Raw genomic sequence first — 25,899 nt, forward strand, 5'->3', positions numbered from 1 at the left:
AGGGCAGTAATGGTGGGGGGGCGGCATCCATGGCGGTGACTTCTGAGCACGGAGGAGCCAGCCACGAGGCTCTCTGGGGGGAGAGAGGGCTCCAGGCAAAGGGGCAGCCCGTGCGATGGCCCTGACATGGCGTAGCGGTGGTGGGAGCAGGTGAGCAGGGGACTGGGGGGAGGTGGGGCAGCAGAGGGCAGCGGCAGGTCCTGCCGGCCCCGCCGTCCTGCGCTGGGCAGAGGCCCCTCCTGTCCCCGGAATCAGAGAAAAGTCTCCCAGAACCACAGACATAAAGTCTGTGGGTTCCTCCTGAAATGATAGGTTCCTGGAGGCTGGGAGACTTGCCCAAGGTCACCAGTGACTCAGCGACACCAGGGGGATTAGAACTAGGGTCTCCCGGCTCCCAGAGTGCAGAATCCGCCCTCACCTCTACCACATGCTCCGTAACTCTCAGTCCTCCCGCACCTCCAGGTGAATTTGCCGTCCAGAAGCCCAGGCGTCAGTCCCTGCTCCCCCATCCCTCCTCGGCTGGGTGACCCCGAGCAAGGACTCCGGCTCCCTGAGTCTCAGCTTCCCCACCTGTGACATGGGAACCAGAAGAAGGACAGTGTAGAGCTACCCCGAAGAGTAAATGAAAGCCCTGTGTGGAGAGAAGCCCAGCCCCCTGGAAGGTGCTCAGTAAAGAACGGTGTTGTCCCCGAGATGGAAACGGGGAGCCCGGCTGACGCCCTCCGCGCATTCCAGCTCCAGAACCATCCCGGCGGGGAGAGAGGAAATAAACTGATGTCCAAGCCTGCCCGAAAGATTCCATTCCACCGCCCTGTGCGGCCGCTGTAAATGGTTTGCACCGGAATATTATCTGGGTGTATTTACGGTATCTTACTGGAAACCACAAAGTGCATTGTATTTTTTTTTTCTTTTGCTATTTAAAGCCAATGGGTCAGAGAGTGAGCAATCTGCAGTGACACAGGCTGAAATATATGATGATTTGGAAAACATACAGATGGAAAAAAGTTGCCTTTGCCAGCCCCATGGCATGGCAGTTCACAGCCCGTCTGGGTTCAGAATGCCACATCTGGCTGTCTCCATCCAGAGGAACTAGGGAGCCTCTTGATGGACAACTGGAACAAGTGGAGGCGCAGGGAGCATGTGCCTGGGCAGAGCCTGGCTAAGGGAACAGGTGCACAGAGACCGGATCCAGGGGCAGGCATGTGCAGGCCCCCAGCCTCCTCTCCTGCCTCAGTTCCATCCAAGGGTCTCTCTTCTCACCAAGCAAGGCCAGAGCGCACTGCTGACCACTCCTCAAGGGTCACCATCTACCCCTTCCTGCCTCCACACCTTCGCACATGCTGTTCCCTCAGCCTGGAAATGCCCTTCCTCTCCCATCCACCTGGTGAGAGGCAATGCAGCTGGGTGGTTGCACAGCAGGGCCCTGGAGGCCGATAAACCTGGGTCCACATCCCGGCTCCACCTCCCAGTGGCAGGACCTTGGGTGAGTTAACTGACCTCTCTCCAGGCCTCAGTTTCCTCATTTGTAAAATGACAATAATGAAATACCCACCTCTGAAGGTTGTTGGGAGGATTAAATAAACCAAGGCACACGACAGGCTCGGTGCATGGCTGGTAAGGCATCAGCAAGCGGGAGCTCTTACCACGTGCACTGGTGGCTAACTGCACCCACCAAGACGCAGCAGCAACAGTGTCCCCTCCCTGAGGGGCCTTGCTGACATCTCCTCCCTCTGCTTATGGTCCAGCACCTTACTCATCCTTATTTTGTGTTGAAGTGAATTATCAGTCTCTCCCCACCAGGTTGTGGGGACCTGGATTATTTATCTGTAAAGCCTCGACAGTTGAATGAATGAGTGGCTGTGCGTGTAAAAGCGTGTGAGAGTGTGTGTGTGTGTGTGTGTCTGTCTACCATATGAGAGCTGGAAAGAGAACATTATAACAAAAGACTCATCTCAAAGAATAGTGTCAGGAGAACTAAAACCCAGGATGAACTGAGGCTTGCAAAAAAAATGCAAACGAGACAAAAGGTCCTTTGTTAGCTGTGTTCTAAGCAAGAATAGGGAAAGAATAGGTCTTTTGCTCTGGCAAGATGGAGTATTGTTAAGAAATGGCAGAGAGAAAGTGGAGCAGGCCAGCCCCTTGCTTCTGTCTCTCTCTCCGGAAAGGTCTTCAGATCTGTCCGTCCCGGTCGTCATTAGCTCACCAGACCTGTGCTCCACTCTCCCAGCCCTCGATGGGTGAAAAGACAGGGCCATTTGTGGGAGGCGGACTCCCAGATGAGGAAGCCTGGGCCCAGCCGTCACCCAGGGGAGGGGGCTGAGCTGCTGGAGGGACTGCTCAAGAGGAGGGGCGACAAATGCGCCAGGAGCAGAAGCCCAGAAAGGCACCACAGTGACCCAGTTTGCAGACAGAGCAGGGTGGACCCCAGGGCCTGAATCCTAGGTCATCTGTGCCCATCCCTGGAAAAATTCCGGCAGGGGAGTACCAAACAGGAGGCTGTGAGTATCTGCAAAAGAATGCAGCCGTCCCGGGGAGCACACGTCGGGAAATCACCATTTCTCTGTTGACAATAATGCTGGAGACACAGCAAATTTCTATATGTGCTAAGAATTTGATTATCTTACCACATCCTGTCCCTCCCCTGAGACAGGGGAGAGGCGTTCTCCTGACGCCTCCCCTCCCAGGCAGAACCCAGTCTGGCACACAAAACCCTGCGGGATTGCCTCGCCCCCACCTCTCTCTCCAGGCTCTTTCTGCCCCCTTGACCCTACAGTCTAGAAGCCAGAATGCCCAGGTCACTCTGATCCCCTGGCTCCTGCTGGGTCACATCTGCAAGCCCTCCTTGGCTGTCCCCGCCCCGGCCACACCCTTCCTCTCCTGGGTTGTAGACCAGCCTGATTCAGGTGACGCCTGCACGCAGCCTTCGGTGCCACAGTCCACCTGCACGTCCGCTCAGGGCCCTCTCCTTTCCTCCCGGAGTCCCACACTGCAGCCCCTACTTCGCTGTCTGTCCCTGCCAGCCAGTGAGCGCCCCGAGGGCAGAGCCTGTGGTCGATTCATCAGCCATTTACCACCCAGAAGATTCTAGCAGATTTCTCTGGGAGAAATAAATGAATAAATGAGTAGACACGTCGGGGGCTGGTACCAAATGCACCCAGGGAAAAGTTAATTAAAATACTGTACGTGTGGGACCGTAAATTGGTGCAGCCACTACGGAAAAGAGTATGGAGGTTCTTCAAAAAACTGAAAATAGAACTACCATATGACCCCGTACTTCACTTCTGAGTATTTATCTGAAGAAAACCAAGCCAGTACCTCGAAAAGCTATCTGCACCCTCGTGTTCATTGCAGCATCATTTACAATCGCCAAGACATGGAAGCAGCCTAAGTGCCCAGGGACGGATGAGCGGATAAGGAGAATGTGGTGTACACACAGACACACACACACACACTGGAATATTATTCAGCCAACAAAAAGAAAGAAATCCTGCCATTTGCAACAACATGGATGGACCTTGAGGGCATTACACTAAGTGAAATAAGCCAGACAGAGAAAGACAAATACCCTATGATCTCACTTACGTGTGGAATCTAAGAAATTTAAAAAAAGAACTCAAAAAAGTATCGCATATATTGGATATATTTTGGACACGTACTCTTCATTCTATGTTGTGCGTTACTCTATATGTACCATACACTCACGTGAAGGTTTTCCTGTACTTGTACAGAAAACCAGGTGTTTTGAATTGGACTTCAGAGAGCCCTGTGGCTTTAGCAGGAGGGCGACTCCGGGCTGTTCTCCAGCCCCGCCTTTCCCTGCCCCGCTGCCTTTCAAGGGTAAGGCTGACTAGAATACACTTCACCGGCCATGTCCAGCCCAGTGCCAGGTGGCCTCTGCTGTGCCCTTGGCGGAAGACGCTGGACTTGGGGGTGGGTGAATATACTTTTGGTGGATTCCTGGTGAGTCCAAAAACCACGTTACGGGCATGGTCAACCTGTAAGGGTCTCCAGAGTGGTGTTTCTCTGTGCGGGTGTCTCTGCAGAGCAGCTCCACCAGACAGTGAGTGAGTCCAAGCAGAGAAGTTTGGACCCTCCAGGGGAAGCTTGCTTAAGCTGCTCTCTTGTTTGCAGGACTTATCAGAGCCTTTAATATGCTGGCGGGCCCTCTGGCTCTCTCTTGAGCAGGGAATACAGCATGCTGAGGAACCTTCCTTTTGTCCCCCAGAGCAGCTAGGGGGCGTGGGGAGGGAGTAGAGACTAATGTTCTGCTGAACAGATCCTGGGACGGGTCCTTCTGAGTCATGCCATGGTGGGTGGGGAGGGTCTTCCTTGGGCCTTGACCTAGTCAGAGATTTTATCGCATTTGAAGCTTACGCGCATGTGGAAGGATGTGCTCACAAAATGCTGGGCTAAAACGGGTCAAAGTGAACTTGTGCAGGAATGAATGTTCAGTCCCATATTTTGCGTCAGAAACGAAAAGCACTCACACACACAACAGAGAACAGAGCGCTCCCTGCGTGTGAGGAGCCACCCAGACCGGGTCAGAAGATAAATGAGACCGCCAAGGGCTCAGAGCAATGCTGGCGAGTAGGGTGGGGAGGAGCTGGCCTGCCTGGGCTCAAGTGTGTCTTCCCATGTTTCCTGAGCACCTGCTGGATGCCAGGCCCTGGGCCAGGTGCTGGGGATCCTGGGAGAAGACGATTGATAGATCTGGGCTCCATGATTTCCCCATAGTCGAGGAGAAGACCGAGGTCAGCCTTGCAAAAGTTAGCAAAGTCATTTCTGAAAGTAGTAAGTGCTGGAAAGACAGCAGCACAGGGTGACAGGTCGGGGAGGTTGTCTCAGGTCGGATGGTCAAGGAAGGCCTCCTGGAGGAGGTGGCATTCGAGTGGAGACCTGCATAATGCTGGGATGGGCAGGTTACCAGCCATCACTCAGCAACTTCTCCCTGTCGCCCTTCTGCTCTGCCTCCTGCTCTAGAAGGAATCGGGGCAGGGGTCTGTGCCAGTATCCGGGGGTGTCCCCACATCCACTGAGTCCTTTTGGCCCGAGAGAGAGACAATAACAGCAACAACACAACTATGATTTATGGAGCACGTGCTGTGTGCCAGGCATGGCTCTGAGTGCCTCACGGGAACAAGCAATCCCATGGTCCCACAGCCCATGAGATAGGTGCCGTTGTCACCGCCGTTTGGTCAAGGTCCACAGCCAGCAAATGAGGAGCTGGAGGAAGAACCGAGCAGGGGGCTTCAGGGCTGACCTGGCACCCAGCACTGCACCAATGAGCAAATAGATGGAGGCCTCGCCTTGCAGCAGCAAAGTGACACAAAGGGAAAAACGGCCAGGTGAGGGGCCAAGAGGTACGGGGGGTCCACACCACGCAGGGGCTCCTGAAGGCTCCTCTGGGAGGATGACCTGTGAACCGAGATGGAAGGACAGAAGAGGATCAGGCAGAGCGGACGGCCGGGGCACAGGCCCTGAGGCGGGCAGCACTTTGGCACACTTGAGGGGCGGAAGGCCAGCAGGGCTGGGTGGAGAGGGCGTCGGGAGGCAGGTCATGGAGCCTATAAAGGACTGCAGGACGCGTTGGTATTTTATCCTCACAGCAATAGGGAAGCCACTGTAGGGTTTACATGGGGGGATGCCACGGTCAGAGCGACCCTGGGAAGGTGCTATGTTGCATGGCTGCATTGACCGGGGAGGCGGGCATACATGAGGAGGCTGAGGCACTTGTCTGCGTGACAACTCTCGGAAGATGCTGGCTTGAGCCAGGAGCTGGTGGTGGAGATGGGGAGAAGCGTACAGACTGGGGGATGGATTTCGGAGGTAGAGTCAGAGCAGCGAGTTTAGATGAGTAATTGGACCACAGCTTTTGCTGCACCAAGAGCACAATCTACAGCCCACATGCGAGATGAGCAGGCGGCCCTCCAGAGAGGCCCAGCAAGTGGCCGAGGTTCTCAAGCACAGGGAAGCCCTGAGAATCTCAAATCCGCAGGCTCACACAAACCAGAAGAATCTCCCCAGCTCCAGGGAGCTCACTACTGATCTCACCTCAGCCTTGATGGGAGCCTCGTGCCAGGAGAGAGATGGTGGACACGCCTCCTTTCCAGGTGGACGAGACCAACCGAGGCAATATATGAGGAAGGCCGTCTTGGCTCCTGGCCCCACCAATCAACCCTCAACAAAAACATGAGTGACAGGAGAGTGAAGCCCCACATGACCCACCCTCCCCGGTGCAGCCTGACGCAGCCCTGGCACTTCTGCACTGTGATGCAATGGTACCATGACAGCCAGACCTGAGGGGACAATACAAAACCTGATGGAAAAATGGGCAAAAAGCAGGAATAGGCAACTCAGAGAAGAGTAAACAGGCGTGGCTGGTAAATATAGGAGGAGACTTCAACCCCATCACTTCTCAGGGAAATGCAAATCAAGATGACAGTGAGAAAGCATTTGACACCCATCCCCTAAGCAGCAGTGAAGAAGTCTGGACAATCCCAGTGTTGACGAGGCCGTGGATCCACACTGCCGGCTGGTGGGAGTGGCACTTGGCACAGTCGGTATGGAAGTCAGGTTGATTCAGACCCAGCCAACGGCAATTCCTTCCTGTATACGCCCACAAGAAATGCATGCACGTAGACAGTAAGTGCACGAGGCCCGTGATGGCCCTGTGAGTGACAGCAAATGCTTAGAGACAACCCAGATGCCCCACAACCAAAAGCGTGGGTGCACAGATCGGGGTCTATGTGCCACCGCTGCAATGAATCAACAACAGCTACAAGGAACGACCTGGGTGAGTTTTAGTAATAGTGAGTGAAGAAAATAGTAAATTCCAAAAGACTGCAAACAGCGTGACGCCTCTTCCTTATAAAATTAAACACAACTAAAACCAAACAATTTCCTTCCGGGGAATATGTCAATAGGATAAATTAGACATAAACAAGCAAGAAATGGGAAACCCCAGGTTCATATGGAGAAAGCTTGGCTTAGGAGGGGCAGGGGTGCAAGAAGATGCCCACGGTGTGCATTTACACCACCCTCCTTGTTCCAGCTGCTGTGCCGGGTAGTGGCTCCAAGGGGGCTCATTGTATCATTGAAGAAAAGGAAAAGCCTGGAGAGGGCGATGCCTTCTTAGGCTCCCGAGTGCCACCTGGGCCTGGGTAGCAGTTGATAAAGCTCATGTGAGCTCACACACCACGCCCAAGTCATCCCAGCCTTTGAAGACTCTTGACAGCCGGCCCGTGATCTCTCCCGAGGCTGCCTACCCCTGTGCCCCATCCCCTGAGCAGTCATGTCTTTGCCCCACCGGTCCCTCTGCTGGGATCCCATTCACTGACCACTGAAACTCTTCCCACCCTTCAAGACCTAGGTCAAGGCCATCTCCGCTGTTCAGGCCACTCCTCCCACCTTGGAGTCTCACCTCTGAGCACCCACCACACCCCACATGCCTTTCGCTAAAGCACAGACCATGCTGCTCTCTGGCTGTTGCTGTGGGTGAATTGTGTCCCCCAACATATGAATATATGACTATATATGAATATATTATAATATTATATAATATGAATATATGTTAAACTCCTAACCCCCAGGACCTCAGAATGTGACTGTATTTGGAGACAGAGCCCTTAAAGCGGTGAATAAGTTAAAGCGAGGTCATTAGGGTGGGTCCTAACCCAATCTGACCAGTGTCCTTATAGGAAGAGACCAGGACACAGACACAGAGAGAAGACCAGGTGAAGACACAGCAAGAAGGCAGCCATCTACAAGGCAAGGAGAGAGGCCTCGGCAGACACTGGCCCTGCCAGCACCTTGGTCTTGGACTTCCAGCCTCCAGAACTGTGAGACAATAAAAGTCGTCTACGCCGCCCAGCCTGTGGGAATTGTCCTGGCAGCCCAAGCAGATCCACAGACTCGTGAGCAGGCCCTCTCCCCTGAGAGATGGTCTGGGCGGGGCTCGCAGGCCTGGTCAACAACAGCACTGTTGCCCTTGGCCACTGTGACTGGTTTGGGAAGGACACACGGCCAAAGTCAAGCCCCGTTAGCTGGTCCAATCGGGATGAACCTTAGGACCTTTGCCAGTGCTACCAGAGAAGGGCTGAGCTCTTTCTGGCTGGACTTGAACCTGGAAGTTGTCACACTGGAGCTGCAACAGCCATCTTGCTGCCCTAAGCGGCGCCTCTGGGGTTGGCAGAAGCCAGCACCACCTCTGGTCCAGGCCAAAGGACCAAATTCTGAAAGTCAGCACCATCCCTCACTGCCTAGTGACTCAGGCACACATAAATTCCCCTTTGTGCTGGAGGTGGCTTCAATTGGGTTTCAGTTTCTAGCATCTCAGAGGGTCTTGCCTGGTATGTGCCCATGGTCCCCTCCTTGGATCTATGCAGTAAAATCCAGAACACTCAGATGGAGAGACAGAGTCATGAAGCACAGGGAGAGCTGGAGACCTGAGTGGAGGTTGAGGAGAGGGTGAAGGGTGAGCCTACAGACCTCAGCATGGGATGCAGAACCTATGCCAGGGGCTACCTGCCCACCCCACTGCCCTTCCTCTTCAACCACAGATCCTTGGTTGGTCTCATGGCCACTCTGAACAAAAGACTACATTTCCCAGCTTCCCTTGCAGCTAGCTGTGGCCATGTGATGAAGTTCTAGCCAACGAGATGTAAGCAGAAGCGCAAGTGGAGCTTCTCTTCAGAGATAGGTGATGTGTCCTGCTGTCCAGTGTGTGGACTCGATGGCCAGAGTGCCAAAAGTCGAGGACCTTGCTCCTTATCCCTCATCCCTACAAGGCAGCCCTTGCTGGCTGGTCATTCCCAGAAAGATGCTGCCCCATGCGGGAAGAGTACTGATGAAGAGCCCAGAAAGCCTAAACTTGAGGCTTGCGTCTTGGTGTCCCCGAGCAGGACAGCTGTCTACACATGAGGGAACCAAGGCTCAGGGGGGAAGTGGCTTCTCAGTCTCAGGGGGGCTCATCTTGACCTCATCTTCCTCTGTTTGTTCCCACTGCCACCACCCTAAGAGCCCCAGGGCAAGGGAACTCCTTCCTAAGTCGCTTTCAGGTCGTCAGTCTCCCCCTATCCTGGCAGCTCACTTCCAAGGCAGATCCCCACTGCCATCGCTCAGGTCCCAGCCACCAGCACCTCCCACCCGGACCCAGACCAGACTAGACTCCTAACTCCCCCCATGGGCCCTCTGCAGTTCACTCTATTCCCAGAAGCCATAGCAATGCTGCTAAACCCAAAGCAGGATCCCTTGCTCTCCATTCCCATGGAGGAAAATCCAAATCCCTGACTTGGCCGGACAGATGTCACACTGTCCAGCTCCTGGCTCCTTCTCCGACCTCTGTGCCTTCCTCTTCTGCTCTCTTGCTGTACTCCAGCCACACCAGCCTCCTCGCTGTTCCTCAAACCACCAAACACGTTCCTGCCTCAGGGCCTTTACACGTGCCACTCCCTTTGCCTGGCATGCTTCTCCCCCAGACATGCCTGTGGCTCACCTCCCTCGCAAATCCAGAGGCCTTCCCTGAGCACGCAGGTTGGAACAGCAGCTTCCAGCCATAGTGAACCCTCAGTAAATATTTGGTGGGCGCATGAGTGAATCGATGGATGACTATATTGATAATACAAAGGTGTACCCACCCTTTAATGAATCTTCCAGAATTCCTATTAGGTTGAATCATACGATGTTGCTATTCGTGAGGGCCAAAGATCATTGAATAGTGGTGACTTCACAGGATGCAATTTCACTTTGTCAGTCATGCCCATGCACAAAATTCTCCAATTGCTCCCACCCTAGAAATTGAAACTGCTCAGACTGACCCTGCACCTCTCCTGGCTCTGCTCCTTCTGCTCCAAGCCCCACAGCCTGCTGCCTGAGCATCGCCGCCCCATGGGTTTCTCGGTTCCTCTCTTGGCTTGAAGTCCCTGAGGCCGCCTCTGCCTGCTCAAGCCTTCCTCTTGCCCCAGGCCTCTGCTCCTCCCCAGTGGACACTGGTGGGTTGTACTGGCAGTATTCCTTGACCTCAGCCTGCAACGGGTCCCTCGGTTCTACTACTCTGCCCCGCTGGGGGCTGCTGCACAGCAGGGGCCCTTCGTCCTGGGACCCCGGCACCGTGGCCCTCCTGCCGCACCTGGGCAGCAGCATTACAGTGCAGCCAGTGGGCTGGCTATTCCCAGACTGCAAGCTGTGCCAGAACAACCCAGTCCTGGGAGACCCGCCACTCACACCTATTGACCTTGGGCAAGTCCTTCAGTTTCCTCATCTGTAACGTCTGTCAGCAAAGGTCCCATGTCATCATGTCAGCAAAGATCCAAGTTTAAAATAATGGCAGAGCCCAGGCCCGGGTCCCAGAAATGGGGGGCAGGGGCTGTGAGCAAGAGAAGGCAGAAAAACCACAGGTGACAACAGGGACGGTTCACAAGATGGGGATTTCGGTGAACTAAACTCGAGTCCCAGTGTTGATGCCGCCTCCTGGTGTGAGTGGGGGCAGTCCCATTCTGAGCACAAGGATGTTGGAAAGGGCGTGCGTGCTGAGAGGGGAGGAGGCCACCACGCCCTGCCACTGCACCCTGAACCTGGGGCCTGTTCCGCAGTCCCCTCAGGCATGAGGAAGAAGGCAAGTGGAGGAGATGGTGACAAAACAAGGTCTGCTGCAGGACCGAGATGCCGCTGTCCTCCCTTCCAAGAAGAAAGGGGAAGAAGACATGGAGTGGGGAACGTGGCAGGGAGCCCCCGCCTCCAGAGCTGCTTTCCCAGCAGGTGAGGCAGCTTCAGACGGTGCCCGGGACTTGGCTGACGGGATGCAGCGCGTGGTGACAGGAACTTTAGACAGGCGGTCCAGGAAGCCGCTGGAGACCTACAGCTGGGGGGGGGGGGGCCCTGCGTACAGAGAAGAGGAACCTGGTGGTACGGTATGAGGCAGAGGCACGCACGGTGCCCAGACCCGGGAGCAGGACCCAGTGTGGTGTGTCTGGGAAACGTGAGGAGGCTGGGTGGGCGAGGGGAAGGGCAGATGGGGGCAGAGGCCAGCAGCAGCCCAGCGAGTTGGGATTTCATGCTCATAGCAGGGGGAGCCTCTGAAGGGTTTGAGCAGGGAAATTGTATAATCTGATGTCCATTTACAAAGGCCGAGCCTGCCTGCGAGAGGCTCTGCAGGACGGCCAGGGAACAGCACAGAGACAGCGAAGAGACGGGGAAGACCCAGGAGCCCAGATGTGCCAGCGGGTGACCCAAGGGAGAGGAAGGAGGCACACGGAGAAGTGACTGGATTTGGGGTGGATCTTTTCCATACCCATTGGCTTTGCTGATGTTGGGGCTGAGGGAGAGTGAGAATTCAGGGATGACCTTAGAGCAGGCCGGGAAAACCACTCCAGCCCAGAGAGGCCTAAGTCCACGCTGACTTTCAGAGAAGTTCACAGCTCAGAAGCAAGCCTGCAGAGTTCCTGGCACCCCATGTCAGATGTACACAAACAAGGCAAACAACAAGGCTTTCCCCGCCCCGATCGGGGCCTCCCGGTGACCAACCCCCTTTCCACCAGGCTTTTCCCACAATTGCTTTGGAAACCGAATGTGTGGCCCAACACTTTGTGCATGTCTGTGTGTGTATATGTGTTTGCATGCACATCCAAGCAACATACAATTCTCATAAAGCAGGAGTTGCAAATTCAAATGCCCACAGTGGCCAGGGGAGTCACATAAGGGTGGATAGAAGGTGGATAATAGGGAGTGCTGGGGACTGTGGCAGTGAACGGGCTGCCCAGGCTCCAGCTAAAGGAAGCTGGGTGCTCAGCTCCAGCCCATTATAATTATCGGGCACATATGTAAGATATTTTTCAAAAGAAGCCGTAAATTTGTATTTTTAGGTGAAACAGCTAATTTTGAAATTTGGCTTCAATTTAAAAAACATCAGCTCTGGACCAGCCAGTTAGCGTTTGGGCACTGGTTTTCAACTCTGTCATAAACGGCTGGTATGGATCCAAACCAGAGGGCTGACCCTCATCAAGAGACTTGAATTCAAGTCTGGCACCTTCGGGCTCCCATATCGGGGGGCATTCCAGTATGTGGCAGGTGAGGGGGTCCCAGGGGGCTCCCAAGGGCATCTAGTCTCCCCGCAGCTTGTAAGGCCCTGCGTGGGGTGTCTGGGTGAGCACATACCCACTTTGAGCTCCTTCCCGAAGACGGTGCGCTCCCCCAGCGCCGAGCAGTTCCAGCGGCCATTGCGGAACTGAAACTGACACTCGTCAAGGCCCATTTGCGAGCCTTCTCCTATGACGATGATGGCGTCGGGCCGGCTCTGGCAGATCGCCCGCTGTCTGGGAGCCAGGCCTGGGATCTTGTTACAGATGATGCTCGCACCCAGAGCTACCACCGAGGAGAAGCCGCTGGAGCAGGGGACACAGAGAGATGGAGCATTAGGCCAGCAAGGTAGGGGCACGGCCTCCAGGCCCTCCCTGGGTATCAGGCCCTGGCCCTCCCACCCTGCTGCTCCCAGCTGAGGTCTCCCAACTGTTTGATACTGCACCCCCAACCCACGTTTAGTCATCTATAATTCCACCCGGGTGCTTGTGCGATGTGTACATCCAGTATTAGCAAGGCTCGATCTCCTCTTTGGATATGAAAAGATGACGATGGATGTCACCAACAACGGTGAGAGAACTAGGTGAGTTGCCTTTGTATTTATGGTAGGATTCAACTGAGATGAAGTTTAAAATCCTGCAAAAGGAAACCGATCTTGTTTACGAATCTCCTCCACGTGGCGAAACTGCAGAGGCACGCAAGGGAGTGAACACCACCCAGTGTCACGGAGCAGTGGCCTCCACAAGGGTGGTGGGTGCACAGAAGTCCATTAAAACAACTGTGCGTGTGTGTTATATATGCTCTCTGGAATGTATGTATATGATTTAGAGCCAAAGAAACATCTTTAAAAAGAGCAATCGTAAAGAGAAGTTCTAGTGTTTTCTTCCTGTGTGCCCATGGAGTATGCGTTTCCCACTTTGGGCATGACTGGCCTACAGGACGCTTCTGACTCTTCAGGTGAGAGTTCCTATCTCCTTAACTCATTGACTGCATGGTACACACTGGGCACCAGCACGTGCCAGGCACCCTGCTGGGAGACGGGAGGCCCTGCCCTTCAGGGAGACAGTGTGTGTCACAAATGAATACAACGGGCCATTTCAGATGGTGACGTGCACTACGAAGAGAGCAAACGACAATGCTGTGATGGCAGCTAGCGGTAGGTTTGGGAGGGAAGGAAGAGGGGCACTTTGGCTGGGGTGGTCAAGGAGGGCCTCCCTGAGGAAGTGACAGTGCAGCGGACCTGAATGGCAGGATCCAGCCGTGGGAAGGTCTGGGGAACAGGACTCTGGGCAGAGGGAACACAAAAGGCAAAGTCCTGGGAGGGGAACAAGCTTGGGATCGCCAGGGAGCAGCAGGAACCCACAGAAGCTGATGCAGAACCAATGCTGGAGGAGAGAGAGCTTGGGGGAAGATCTGGCTGAGGGCTAGAATTTTCTCAGACGCAGCCGGAAGCTCTAAAGTGCCATCAGCAGGACCCTGACACGGTCCCCTCCTCCAGCCCTACGGGGACAGGCCTGTGGGGTGCCAGAGGAGGAGCAGGGAGAGTGGGCAGGTGAGAGGTGGGGGTGGCTTGGCCTTGGTGGCAGTGGTGGGGGTGACAGCAGAGGCAGCTGACCAGCTTGCTGATGGACTGAGGGACAGGGCGGAGCTGAGGGGAGGGACGAGGAAGGGTTTGAGGGAAAGCGGCGTCAGCGTGACTCGTGGGTATCTGGCCTGAGGGTGGGGCCATTTCCTAATATCAAGATAACCCCAAACAGGCTCCAGTGGGAACACCGATGATGCAGGTAGCCCTCCCTTTACACAAAGACGGCCCCCTCGTCTGGAGCTTCCTTTCATAGAAGCTTTAAATGTCATCAGGAGAACGTTTACAGAGAGGACCTCAGCCCTGAAGCCGCACTCTGGCTGGAATAGTAAGAGCTTCACTTACGGAGGGCCACGGCCGGCCGCTGGGCTCACCGCCCACGCCTTCCATCCTGGGCTCAGCTAGGGGAAGTTGTCTGGAATGGGCATTTCTTAAAGTGAGGCTCCCCTGTCCCCACAGCACCAGAGATGAGGGGACCCTGCTCACCTCCAAGTGCATAACCGACCACTCCCACGCTCTCTCCCTCCGTGGCTGCCCCACACCAACCCTCTTCCTGCCTCAGGCCCTTCGTCCTTGCTGGTACCCTCACCCTGGAAGCTCTCTCAGCCCCTGATTGGCACATGCTTGGCTTCTTGCCATCATTCACGTGGCCTCAAGGGTCACCTCCCTGACCACCCCAGCCAAGGGAGCCTGTCTCCCACCCCACCCGCGCTCCTTGCATCACAATCTCTGTTTTCTTTACTTCATGCTCTGGATGACTCGCGGTCCTCTGCAACCTTTTACTGTATGTGTTTGCTTTAATCTGCCTGCTCACTTGTTTGGTGCCTTTCTCGTTAGACCGTGAGCTCTTTGAGGGCAGGGGGGCTGTCTGCCAGTCCGCTAAACAGCTACTGAATGAATGGACGTGGAGCTTCAAAAACGCTGCTCAGAGGGAGCACCCGTCACATAGCAGGTGCGTCCAAATACGCGCTGAGCGCATCGCCAGCTTCTGCAGCATCCCTGCTACGTGTCAGGTCAGCATGGCGGGGGCTGCCACAAGCACGAGCGCATGCAACCTTCGACACAGCACTGTCGGGCAGGAATCACCAGGTCCACTTCCCAGATGTGAAAATGGAGCTCACAGAGATTGAGACCTGGAGGCGAACAGGTGATGGATCTGAAACAGGAGCCTGGTGAGAGCTCTGGGTCATTCATCTCAGCCACTAAAAGAGTCTAACGGAGAGCTGGAATGTTTGAAATGCTCGAGGAAGAAGCGGCACAGACGCATTAAGTCAAATGGAGATGTTCTGGCCACAAGTCAGGAGGAAGCTTTGAACATCTAGCTGGCCATCAGGAAATTCCTACACCATCAGAGACTGGAATGATATACTAGGGTCACAAATTTATAGGAACAATAGTCTGGTAGCTCCTTCACCTACTAGCTGTGTGACCTTGGGCAAGTTACATCCCTTCTCTGGACTTCAGTTTTTCCAAGGATAAAATGAAGATATTGATAATTCGTCCTCACCTCATAGGGTTGCTGTGAAAATTAAATGTGTCAAAACATGGAAAGTGCTTAGAAGCACACAGTCAGTACTCCATAAATGTGCTGTTGTCCTTATTATTACTACTGGATCTGATTGTTGCCAGGGGCTAGTGCTCCAGCCACTTGAAATAAGAATACCAGAGACACCCCGCCAGCGATCCCGAGCAGGGAGGAACCAGCCACCTCTGGGACCCCGGAGGCCTCTCAGGGACTTTGGGACCTTACCTCTCATGCCCATTTTACAGATGGCGAACCCGAGGCCCAGGGAGCTGCAGGGCCGGGCCCAAAGCCACCCTGTATCTCCATCTCCTGACCCGGACCTCTCCCCGCCCCAAAGGGCGGCGGCGGGCGGAAGGCCGGCGCCCTCCGCGGCTCCCTCGCCCCGGGGCAGCGGGCCCCCGCGGGGCCAATGAGGACTCGGCGCCGGCGAGAGGTCGGGCGGGGCGGCCAGGGGAGGTTATTTTCTGTTGTTTTCCCTTTCTCTCTCCCCTCCCCGGTCCCTCCGCCCCGTTTCTAATTAAAAAGGAGATAAAGCCCGCACGCGGCCAGCGCCAATCAGCCCGACCGGCTTCCTGGATGCTGGAAGCGCGCAGGGCGGCGGGGCGCGGGCCAAGATGAAGATTAAAGCGGGGGAAAAAGAAAAACCACCCAGACGCGGGCGAATCAATAACACTTAAAACACACCGCAGGCAGGCGCGCGCTCGCCCCGCAGCCGCCTCTCGGCCCGCGGTCGGGGCTGGCGGGCCGCCTCGTCCGCTCCGTGCGCACCTGCTGGCCGCCACGGCCGGTCAGCTGGCGAAATGCGCGCTCCAGAGACGCGGGTGGGGAAAGGGGAGAGCGGTAGCGACAAACACAAAGGAGCTGCCACGCACAGCCCCTCGCCGCCCCGCCGCAGGCCGCCCCCTCCCCGAGCCGAGCGGTGGGGAGGTCCCCTGCTGGGGATGCTGGAGCAGGCTGTGAGGAACCTGCCACGGTGGCCCTTCAGCGCCAGAAGCTCCACCAGTCCCTAAAGCCCCCCTCCGCACCCCTCCGTGCTTCACTCGCCTTATCTCCTAACTACAAAGGGGGACCAGCCTGCAAACGCAGCTCCAAAACGCGTCCCGAGCCGCCCCCTCCCACCTTCCAGCTAGAGCCCGCCCCAGGCCCCACCTCCGCAGAAACGCCGGGGCGAAGCGGGGAGGGCGCTCCGCGGGCGCGCCGGCGGACTCGGGTGCCCAGTCTTAGGGGGCGGGGTGTCCCGCCTCCTTCTGGCGCTGGCTCTGCGAGCTTGTCTCCCGGGCGTCTCGGGCCATCTCCCTCCTACCTTTGTGTGTGTTTGTTGGGAGTGGGAGGCGCGATGCCCTTGGCCTGGGAAGGGGCTCTGGGAGTCTGAGGGTCCTCGGAAAGCGGGTGCTGCCAAGGCTCTGAGCAGCGCTTTGTGTTTTTGCCAGCGAATGTCCCTCCCTCTGGGTACCTGTTCCCTGTCGCACGGACCGGCCCCGCCTGCCACCGGAGGACTGCCCTATTTCTCGGAGCGGCTGCGTCCGCGCCTCTGTGTACAGAGTTGCTCTCGGGCTCTGGGGGCTGAGGTCCCTGGGAGCGGTCGTGGTCCTGGCTCCCGGCTCGGTACTCCTGCTAGAGCTGCTGTTCCCGCGCCCCGGGCTGAAGGGCCCCGGAGAGGCTGACCCTTTGCAGCAGCCAGCCGACTTCACAGTTCCCCAAGCTGGAGCGTCCCTACAGGCTGTCTCTGGTTCTGGGGGCTTCCAGAATCAGACGTCCTCAGGATGGCCGGTTCCCCCGCCCGTGTCTCTCGAGCTGTGCGCGCCCCTGGGGCGTCCGCCTGCGGGGAGCCTTTGTGCGACCCCCGGCTCCCGCACCGAGCCCACCCGGCTTCTCTGGGGGGCCAAGTAAGTTGGTGGCAGGCGGCGGCTCCGCAGGCGGCGCGACCTTTCCCCGGGCCACGCCAACTCTGCCGGGACACGCGTGCAGGGGGTGCGAGCGACCCTTACCCGATCCGGAGGTAGACCATGCCCAGGCTGAGAAAGAGGTGGCCCAGGCAGCGCCGCGCTTTCCGGTTCATAGTCCCCGCTGGCCGCCGGGGCCGCGGGCCGGGCTGTGCTGATCCCGCGGGCCGGCCCCGGCGCGGCAATCAACATAGCCCGCCCGGCAGGCGCGGGCCGAGGCTTCCCCGGGGCCGTCTGTCCGTGCGCCCGTCCGCGCGCTCGGCGCCTGAGCCTCGCCGGGAGCGCGGGAGCCACGGAGCGGGAGGAGGGAGGGAGGAGCGAGCGCTGCACGGGGCGACGCCGGGCTGCGCGCGAGCAGCCGGTGCAAGTGTGCGAGGCGCGGGGAGTGCGGGGGCGCTGCAGTCACCCGCCCCCGCCCCTCCCTCCCTCCCTTCTTGCTCCCGTCCCTCCTCCGCCCCCTCCCCCGAGCGCCCGCCCCGCGCCCCCGCGGGACCGGGCCGCCTGCTCCAGGCGCGCGCTCGCGCCTTGCCCCTTGCGCTCCCGCGGCGCCCCCTCCCGGCTCCGGGGTGCGAAGCCGGGTGGGGGGCGGTGGGAGTCCGCTCGACCCCTACACGTCGCTAACTCGAAAGTTGCAGGGCTGCTGGGCGCCCAGGGACCGCCCTCTGGTTGAGAGGGATCAGGGCTCGGCCGAGCAGCCTCGAGCTGGTCCGCCTCGCCGTGCGCCCGCGCCTGGCCGAGCGCTCGGAGCCGGGGGTTGTTAGGTCGCACCCCGGGTTCGCCTTCCCCCTGGCTTCCAAGACCGGCTTCGGGGGAGGGCGCCCCCTTCCTCAGGGCCGCTGGCGGAGCGGGGCTACTGGCCCAGTAAATTCCTCTCCCACCCCTGGCTATTAGAGGCTGGACGGCAGGTGGGTGCGCAGGTGGGTCAGCTTCCTCTGCAATCCTGCTCTGAGCGCACGGTCGGAGTCGGGCTGAGGCCTGGACGCCCCGCACCGAACCAAGACGTGGGGCGCCCCGGCCGCCGAGAGCGCCGGGCGCAGCCGCCCCTCAGAGCGCGCTCGCGGCGACACCTGGCGGGAGCGGCGGGTGGTGCAGCGCGGCGTCGCTCCAGGGGACAGCATCCTGGCTGCCCAGAAGTGCTGAACCCTTCCGATGATATACACCCGAGTCCAGTGAGCTAGGGGCTGTTGGACTCGAGTTTCATCTGAAGAAATTGAGGCTCAGGGACACGAAGGTGTTTCCCCAAAGTCACCAGCCAGTGAGCAGCAGAGCCAGATTGGAAACAAGACGTGGCTGACTTTAGTAAGCGCCCCCCACACCCAGGCCCGGCCTGCCTATCCTTCAGAATTGCTCTTCTAAATCACACACATGTGCCCTCAAAGCCACTGTCATGCATTTATTCACCCTCCACAAATGTCTGTGCCAGGCCCCATGGGGCACCGTGGACACAGCAAGGAATGAGAAGGACAAACGTCCTTCTCTCTTGAAGCTAGTGAGAGAGACAGACCAGAAGTAAACAAATGCATAACTTCAGACATCACAGGGACAAGTGAAGATAACAGAACTGAGTGAGCGAGAGACGACACTGGGTGCTGGAGGGTTTATTTTCGATCTGAGGAGATGCTTTCCAGCTAAGATCCGAAGGACACAGGGCTGGGGGCCCCGCATTTCAGGAAGGAGGACCGCAGTGAAGAGCTCAGAGGTGGGCACGAGCCCCAGGGGGGAGGTGGGGCTGTGCTCAAGAAAGAGAAAGAGGGCCAGTGATGCGGGAGGGACGAGACGGGGTATGCAGAGCCCACAGGGCTGTGTGGGCACGTCAGGAGCTTAGATTTCAGTGGAAAGTTCGGTGGGAAGACATTGGAGGGCTATGAAGAAAGGCTGACTCATCTGATTTGTGTGTTCAATCTCCCCTTGGCTGCCCCGTGGAGAATCCACCGGGAGGCGATAGGTAGGGCTGGACAAAGTGGAGCCAGGCAGACCAGAGAGGAGAGCACACCCTGGGGCCAGGTACGAGACAGTGCTGGTTTCGGTTCAGGTGGTGGTTTTAAAACATGGTCACAAAATTATTCGCCAAGGCTCCCATCGAGAGGTGGGCTCTCTGTGCTTTCCCCCGCGTGAATCTGGGTGGGTTTCTGAGGGCTTCAGCCGATAGGGGGTCGCAGAAGCGATGCTCCAGGACTTGCAAGGCTAGGTCCTAAGAGACCACACAGCTTCTACCTTGTTGGCAGGAACGCTCCTGCTGGAGCCCTGAGCCACCGTGGAAGACACCTGGAGGCTGCCAGGCAGTGAGGACACTCCGGCACACACAGGGGCCACGTGGAGGTGTTCCGGTCCACAAGCCCGGTTGAGTTCAGCGTTGGACTTACCCCGGCCCAGGTGCCAGACGTGTGGCTGCAGGAGCCCCAGCCAGCCTGCTGCTGAGTCTTCCCAGCTGAGGCACGGCGGACGGTGGCTTCTGCACTCATCCCCAGAGTGCCCTGTCGAAATCCCCAAGCCCAATAATTTATGAGTATAATGAAGTTGTTTGATGTGGCTACATTTTGGGGTCAGTGGTCACACGGCAGTTGTAACTGGAACACATGGGAGGAAGTGGGGTGCAGAGAGGAGAGAGGATGCTCAACCCGGGACACGAGCAGCACTGAGAGGACTTGGGAGGACTCAGTGGAGACGGGGAGGGGGAAAGAGAGAGGACAGGAAGGACCACTAACCACAAGCTGGCTGGAGTCTTTGCGTGGACGGAGGTGTCAGTGAACGACAGAGCGGGGCATTGGAGCAGCCAAGGGTTTGAGAGGAACGTAACAAGGTCTGTCTCAGCCCTGTTCTTCCTCCCTATTCCTTCCTGCTCACCCACAGATGCGGTCAGCGCCGAGCCCTGAGCAGTCGACCTCGAACGCATCACTCAGCTGCGTCCTTTCTTCTCTAGGAGCATCGTCATTCTCTTAGACCAAAGGTCCATTTATGTCGCAAATGTTAGGGTTCACTCATAACCAGGATGTGGGGGCAGGTGCTGGGGACACAGCGGTGGATGAAATTGACCCAGTGTCTGCCCTCTGGAGCAGCTAGTCTGAAGGCTGATCTCCTCCCGGAACACGTGGGGAGCACTGACTACATGCCAGGCAATGTCATGAAGAACCTCAGCGAGTTAACCCATTTCAGTCCCTAACAATGCTATCAGATAGATGCTCTTCTTCTGGTTAATATTTTTATCATTATTATTATCATAACTACCATTATTTCATAGTGTGGGGAAAGCGCATCATGGAGGATTAAATAAAGTTCCAATCTCCCCCAGCCAGTGCACGGCAGAGCTGGGGTTTGAACCTGAGGAGTTTTGGCTTCAGCATCTGCTCTTATCCCCTCAATTATGCCACCCATCTAATGGAAAAGAGAGACTTGGGCCACTGCAATAGACGAGAAGGTGTTGGGTACCAAGATGGTGGATGCACAGAGGCCTGTGGGAACACAGAGACTGGGGCTCCAAATCCAACCTGGGTGGAACCAGGAAGGCTTCCTGGAGGAGCTGTTCCTAAACTGGGCTCCAGAAGGAATGAGTTGGTGTTAAGCAGGTAGAGTTTTTGAAGTCAGAAGAAGCAGGGCCCATGGGGGTCCTGAAGAATGGAGCACTGGAGGGAATAGGGGTGGAGGAAGGGTGCAGAAAGGAGACTCAATGAGGAATCTGGGGGTACTTTTAGGGCATACTAATAAGTTTGAATTTTATCATAAAGGGAAGCAGGGTGTCACACCATCCGATTTATGTTTCCAAAGGTTCATGGTGGCTGTTATGAGGAACCAACAGAAGGGGGCCCGGAGGTGATTGCAACAGGTGTCAACAGTTATCCAGTGGAGAAAAGGCCCAGCCTGGACAAGGATGCTGGCAGATGGCAAGGAGAGAGGTGCATGGATCCGAGAGCTGATGTGAAGGCAGAATAAACAGGAGGAGGACTCTGTCCTGTGAGACAGTGTGGCTGGTGAGGACAACGTGGAGATGGCAAGGGAGGGGCAGGTCTGAGGGAGATGAATTTGGTTTCGGAGGTGCCAAGTTTGACATCTGTAGGGGCAGCTGAATGTGTGTACCAGGCACTCAGGAGGGTGGGTGTGGGCCTTTGAGGGTGACTGGGTCTCCAGAGCTGGAGGTGGGCAGTCATTGAGACCAAGGCTGGGATGTCACAGGAGGCTGAGAAGGACGAGTGGGGAGAGCCCAGCGCAGAGCCCCTGGAACGCAGCACCATTTAAAGAACCAGCTAGGGAAGAGGAGAAGCTAGAGGCAGCTGAAGAAGACTAACTGGAGCAGGCAGGATGTTACTCAGAGGGCTAGAGAAGGAGCAGGGAGTTTGCAGGGCTGGACCTTGCAGGGCGGGCAAGGACTAAGAAGGGCCCAAACTCACCACCCCAGCATCTGAAGATCCATACAGTCTGCCTCCAAATTACCCTTGCAGCCTCCACTTTCCCCAAATTCCCTGTGCCAACATCAGAACAAATCAGCAAGTTATCACTAACATTTACAACGCGCAAACAGGCCAGACGATAACAGAAGACATTGTACAAAATACGGTTCTAATTGTGTGTGTGTGTATATATTGTGTGTATGTTGTGTATGTGTGTATATTATTGGTTGTAATTTTAAAAACAGTTGAGAGGCCGTTACTCCACCCTGTTATTCCTTTGCGTATGCCTGAAATACCTTTCCCCTTTTTCCCCTGGTCAACTCCTAACTCATCCTTCAAGCCTCACCCAAACACGAAGTCATCAAAAGCCTTCCTTCATTAACCATGTCTCTGTCCTAGGCACTTGGTCTCTTCCTCATTCATTCATTCATCAAACATTCCTTGAGGATTAAAGGGTGCCAGGCCCTGTGCCAGGTACAGGATACAGCAGTAAACACAACAGACATGACCCCTTTCTTTGAGGAGAGCACATTTTAATACATTTCTTCCTTTGTGCTCCCTGGCCCCTGAGCTGATCCTGGCAGAGGCCTTCCCATCCCAAACACTGTCTGGGCTCACATCCACCCTCCTCCATTAGAATGTGAGCTCCTTGTGGATAGGACCCTGTCTTCTGCGTCTCTGTAGCCCCAGCAGCAAGCACAGGGCTTGCATCAACTGAGGACCAGGGCTTGATAAAAAGACCATAGACTTTGGGGTCAAAGAAGCCTGGGTCTGAGTCCCAGCTCTGCCACTTAATAGCTGCATGATCCAGGACAGTTTAAAAAACTTGTTGGGCTTTCTCTGAGGCTAATAATTTCCAGGTCACTTAATCTTTCAGTTGACTGGGAGGTCCTCCATGAGGAAACCAGATCTGATTCATCCCAAGACCTGGAACCAGGTGTGAATAACTGTTTCACGACTCCGTGGGACCCGCTGCAGAAAGTTCTTCTTTGGAGAGCCCTGCTGACCCAGAGTCTTTCTCCCCACTTGGCTCCCTCCGCCTGCATCAAGGGAAGAGAAGGGCATCTCTGTTCAGCAGGTGCTGTTCCACTTCCCCCACACCAAGCGTGCCCGGGGCAGGGGCACAGGGGGCCATGGGCTTTGGCTCCCCCTGCTGGATACAGAGGGAGAGGCCGCTTGGGCCCCAGGGTCCGCGTTAATAATTATTGCTAACATGCATGGAGCTCTGCTAGTCACCAGCCGCTGCTGTAGATGAGGGCTCCAGAGGGGTTTAAGTCTGGCTCCACCATTTGTCATCTCTGTGACCTTGGGGAGTTACTTAAATCTCTGCTTGCCTCAGTGACCTCATCTGTCAGCTGGGGGTGATGACAGTTTCTGCCTCCCAGGGCTGCTGTGAGGTTTGAGATGCTCCAGGTAAAGTGCTCAGAGTGCTGCCTGGAACAGAGTGAGTGCCTTGCACGCATCTGCAACATCAGATTCACGGGAGGCCACAGCCACCACGTGCTGGCACCACGGATCAGGATAGAGTGTCTGTCTTTAAGACGGTCTCCATTGACGGTCCTATGGTTGGGGTTGTGGAGTCTTCCCATTTCTATTTGCTTCTTTTGTTTTCTTCATTTGTGCTTATAAGAAACCTTCAGCGACATAAACCAGAGAAAAGGACTTTTTACTAAAGTATTTGGAGGTGCTGGCGCAGCCAGGACGAGTGGAGACTCCCTCGCTCCAGGCCCCGGTGATGTGCGTCTGGGGACGTCTGCAGGAGACGTGTGGGCTTCTTCAGCATGAGGGAGCACGGGGGACACAGGGCGCTGGGCAGAAGCCCTTGTGTGGAAGCCAAGAGAATGAGATTCTCCTCTCAGCTTTGTCACTACTCTGTGTGGCTTTGAGAAAGTCACTGAAATGTCACCTCCTCAGAGACACCTTCCCAGGGCATTCAGTCTCAAGGAGCCTCACCTCCAGCCACCTCCTCTCCCTTCACCCGTTTTACTCCCTTCGCAGCACTGGCCGCTGTGGGGAGCCCCGCCTTTATCTCTGTGCACATTGTTTCTTCCTTCTCTGTCTCCCTGCATTGGAAGGGCAGCTCCATGAGGTCAGGGGCCAGCACGGTGTCCTGGTCACCATCCCAGCTCAGCTTAATAAGGAGCTGTGACAGACAGTGGCTTGGTGGGAATCTGGGCCAGCGCTGCCAGAAGAGGCCTCTCTGAAGAGGAGACATGCTGAGATCTGAATCATGCAAACTCCCTTTAAGATTCAGTTCTCCTCCAGAGGCCTTCCTAGGCGGACTCCCGCACCCGGGACATTTACCTCCACAGCCCTCGTGCTGGCCCCTGTCACAGCCGCTCTCATGCGGCGTCTCCTCACCTGTGTGTTGGTCTGCCCCCTCACCTGCCATGAGCGCTTCCAGAGGAGGGCCTGTGGCTGAGGCTCTCAGGCGATGCTCACAGGACCTGTGCTTGAGCAAAGCAGTGACATGGGCCCACGTGTGTTTTCATAAGTGAGGTGAGCCTCTATTATTTGGGGCTGCCCAGCGTTCAGCCCCTTCGGTCTCCATGGGGAGCCTCCCCTGCGTGTCAGGCCAGTGGAAGCTGGGCAGCAATCCCATGGAAGCACCCCCCCCCCCCGGCCCCTCCTGCCTGGGGCTGTCCATTCCAAGTCCTCTCTCCCAGGATGGGAGCAAGTTGGGGAGATGAGGAGGGCCCCCTTTTTGTTTCTTTGCTCCTTGGAAACACTCTTCTCTCAGATAGTTTTACTCCACTCCAATGGTCCCTGAGCACCCATGCTGCCCCCTCACAGCCCTTTCTGGACCGTCTCTTCCTCTGGCTTTAGTTAGCTTCCCGGACCTTACTGCCACCCCCTCTGACTTTACACGATATATTTGTTTGTTGACTTGTTTTTATGTGTTTTCCCAGCTGCACTGTTAGCCCGATGAAGTAGAGATATTTGTCACTTCACTGCTGCATTTCTTAGAACGATGGCTGGCACGTAGTCAGCTTTCAATGGATGATTACTGGATAAATGAATAATGGAATGAATCTCATTTACTCCTCATAATAACCTCATTTTCCAGAAAAGAAAGCTGAGATGTTGAGGTTCAGTCGTTCGCCCAGCATCTAGCTGAGTGTCTGTCACATAGTAGGTGCTTAGTAAAAGTTACCCAGCAGTTCCCTGTGTGTCCTCTCCCACACCTCCCCACCCTGACCAAGAACCGGGGCCTCCACACTGCTTTCCTCTGCATGGCTTTCCTCTGCGTCCCAGCCTGCCCACTGCCTTGCACGAGGTCTTTTTACTCCAGGTGGGCGATCCAGTGCTTAACACCGGGCCAGGATGGGCAGGGCCGAAGAATCCTGCCTGGGACGAGTCGGAACGTGGGCAGCAGGGCCAAAGAAGCAGCTTCTCACTCCTGCCGTCAAAGTCCAGCCGACTGCCCTGCGGGGCAGCAAACCCCAAAGGTCTGTTTGCAGATTTGGGCAGAGACAGGGGAGCATGAAGGTGCAAAGAGACTGTCCATCCATGGATGAGGAGACTGCATCCAGGAGCAGGTACCAGAGGCTACCAAGACCCGTGGCCAGCTAGGGGCAGAGTCAGATACGAAGTGCTGCTGAGGGCAGGGGGCAGCAGACCCAGCCTTGAGTTCCAGCTCAGCCATTTGCTGTGTGATCTTAGGAAAATGATTAACCTCCCTCAGCCTCGGGTTCCTCATCTGTAAAATGGGGGTGAAATAATAGTGCTACCTCATGGGTTATATGCAATCATATATGAAAAGCCCTCACAGAGTGCCTGGCATTATATCACGCACTCAACATGATAACCATTTGATGATGACTACAATGACCATGATGTATATTGGAATCCAGCCCTTCAGGACCAGAAGGAATCTTCAAGGTCATCGGGGCCTGTGTTTCTCCAACTTCCGTGTGCATCACAATGACTTGGTTACAAATACAGATGCCCAGGTCACCCTCCAGAGCCCCCAAGCTGGACTTCCTGGCAGAGGTGGGCGTCACTTCTCTACTTAAGAGCAGTTCCCCGGGTGCCAACCAAGGCTGGCTTCATTGGAGCAGATGCCTTTGGGGTCCCTCCTGTGGCCCAGCCCCCCCACCCCGTGCCCATACCCCCTTGGTGCCATCCCCACTGAGTGGTGCCAAGGTGCACAAACCTCTCTCAGGGAGGGCAGCTCTCTTGATTTCAGGGGCGTCCCTTGCATTTGGGGGACAACTGTGGCTGGGACACAGCGCGTCTTCACACCCATGGGAAATCAGCTGACGTCTGTTAGCGGGACCAGAGGAGGGAAGAGCAGGTCCTCACTTTTCTCTGAGCCTGCATGTTTCCGGCTCAGAAGTGGGGCTAGCCAAAGCCCCTCTAAGGTCGTGCCTCTCCACAGGGGACTTCTGCAGC

The 25,899-nt window shown here is 56.2% G+C and overlaps 1 protein-coding gene and 1 long non-coding RNA gene across 2 annotated transcripts in view; one reads left to right on the forward strand and one right to left on the reverse strand.

Moving 5' to 3' along the window:
- Positions 1-3,556, forward strand: part of LOC138918011 (uncharacterized) — a 49,205-nt gene extending 45,649 nt beyond the window's left edge. The window contains exon 3 of the long non-coding RNA XR_011426788.1: positions 463-3,556. This is a non-coding gene — a long non-coding RNA (uncharacterized lncRNA). The remainder of the gene's footprint in view (positions 1-462) is intronic.
- WNT7A (Wnt family member 7A) overlaps positions 1-17,517 on the reverse strand; it is a 101,422-nt gene extending 83,905 nt beyond the window's left edge. The window contains exons 1-2 of the mRNA XM_070237193.1: positions 17,168-17,517; positions 12,151-12,377 (exon numbers count right to left, since the gene is read on the reverse strand). Of these exons, the coding sequence (XP_070093294.1) occupies positions 12,151-12,377; positions 17,168-17,238 (298 nt within the window). The 5' untranslated portion in view covers positions 17,239-17,517. The remainder of the gene's footprint in view (positions 1-12,150; positions 12,378-17,167) is intronic.
- Positions 17,518-25,899: the final 8,382 nt, after the last annotated feature.

Source organism: Equus caballus, chromosome 16 (genome assembly GCF_041296265.1).
Source record: "Equus caballus isolate H_3958 breed thoroughbred chromosome 16, TB-T2T, whole genome shotgun sequence".
NCBI lineage: Eukaryota > Metazoa > Chordata > Mammalia > Perissodactyla > Equidae > Equus > Equus caballus.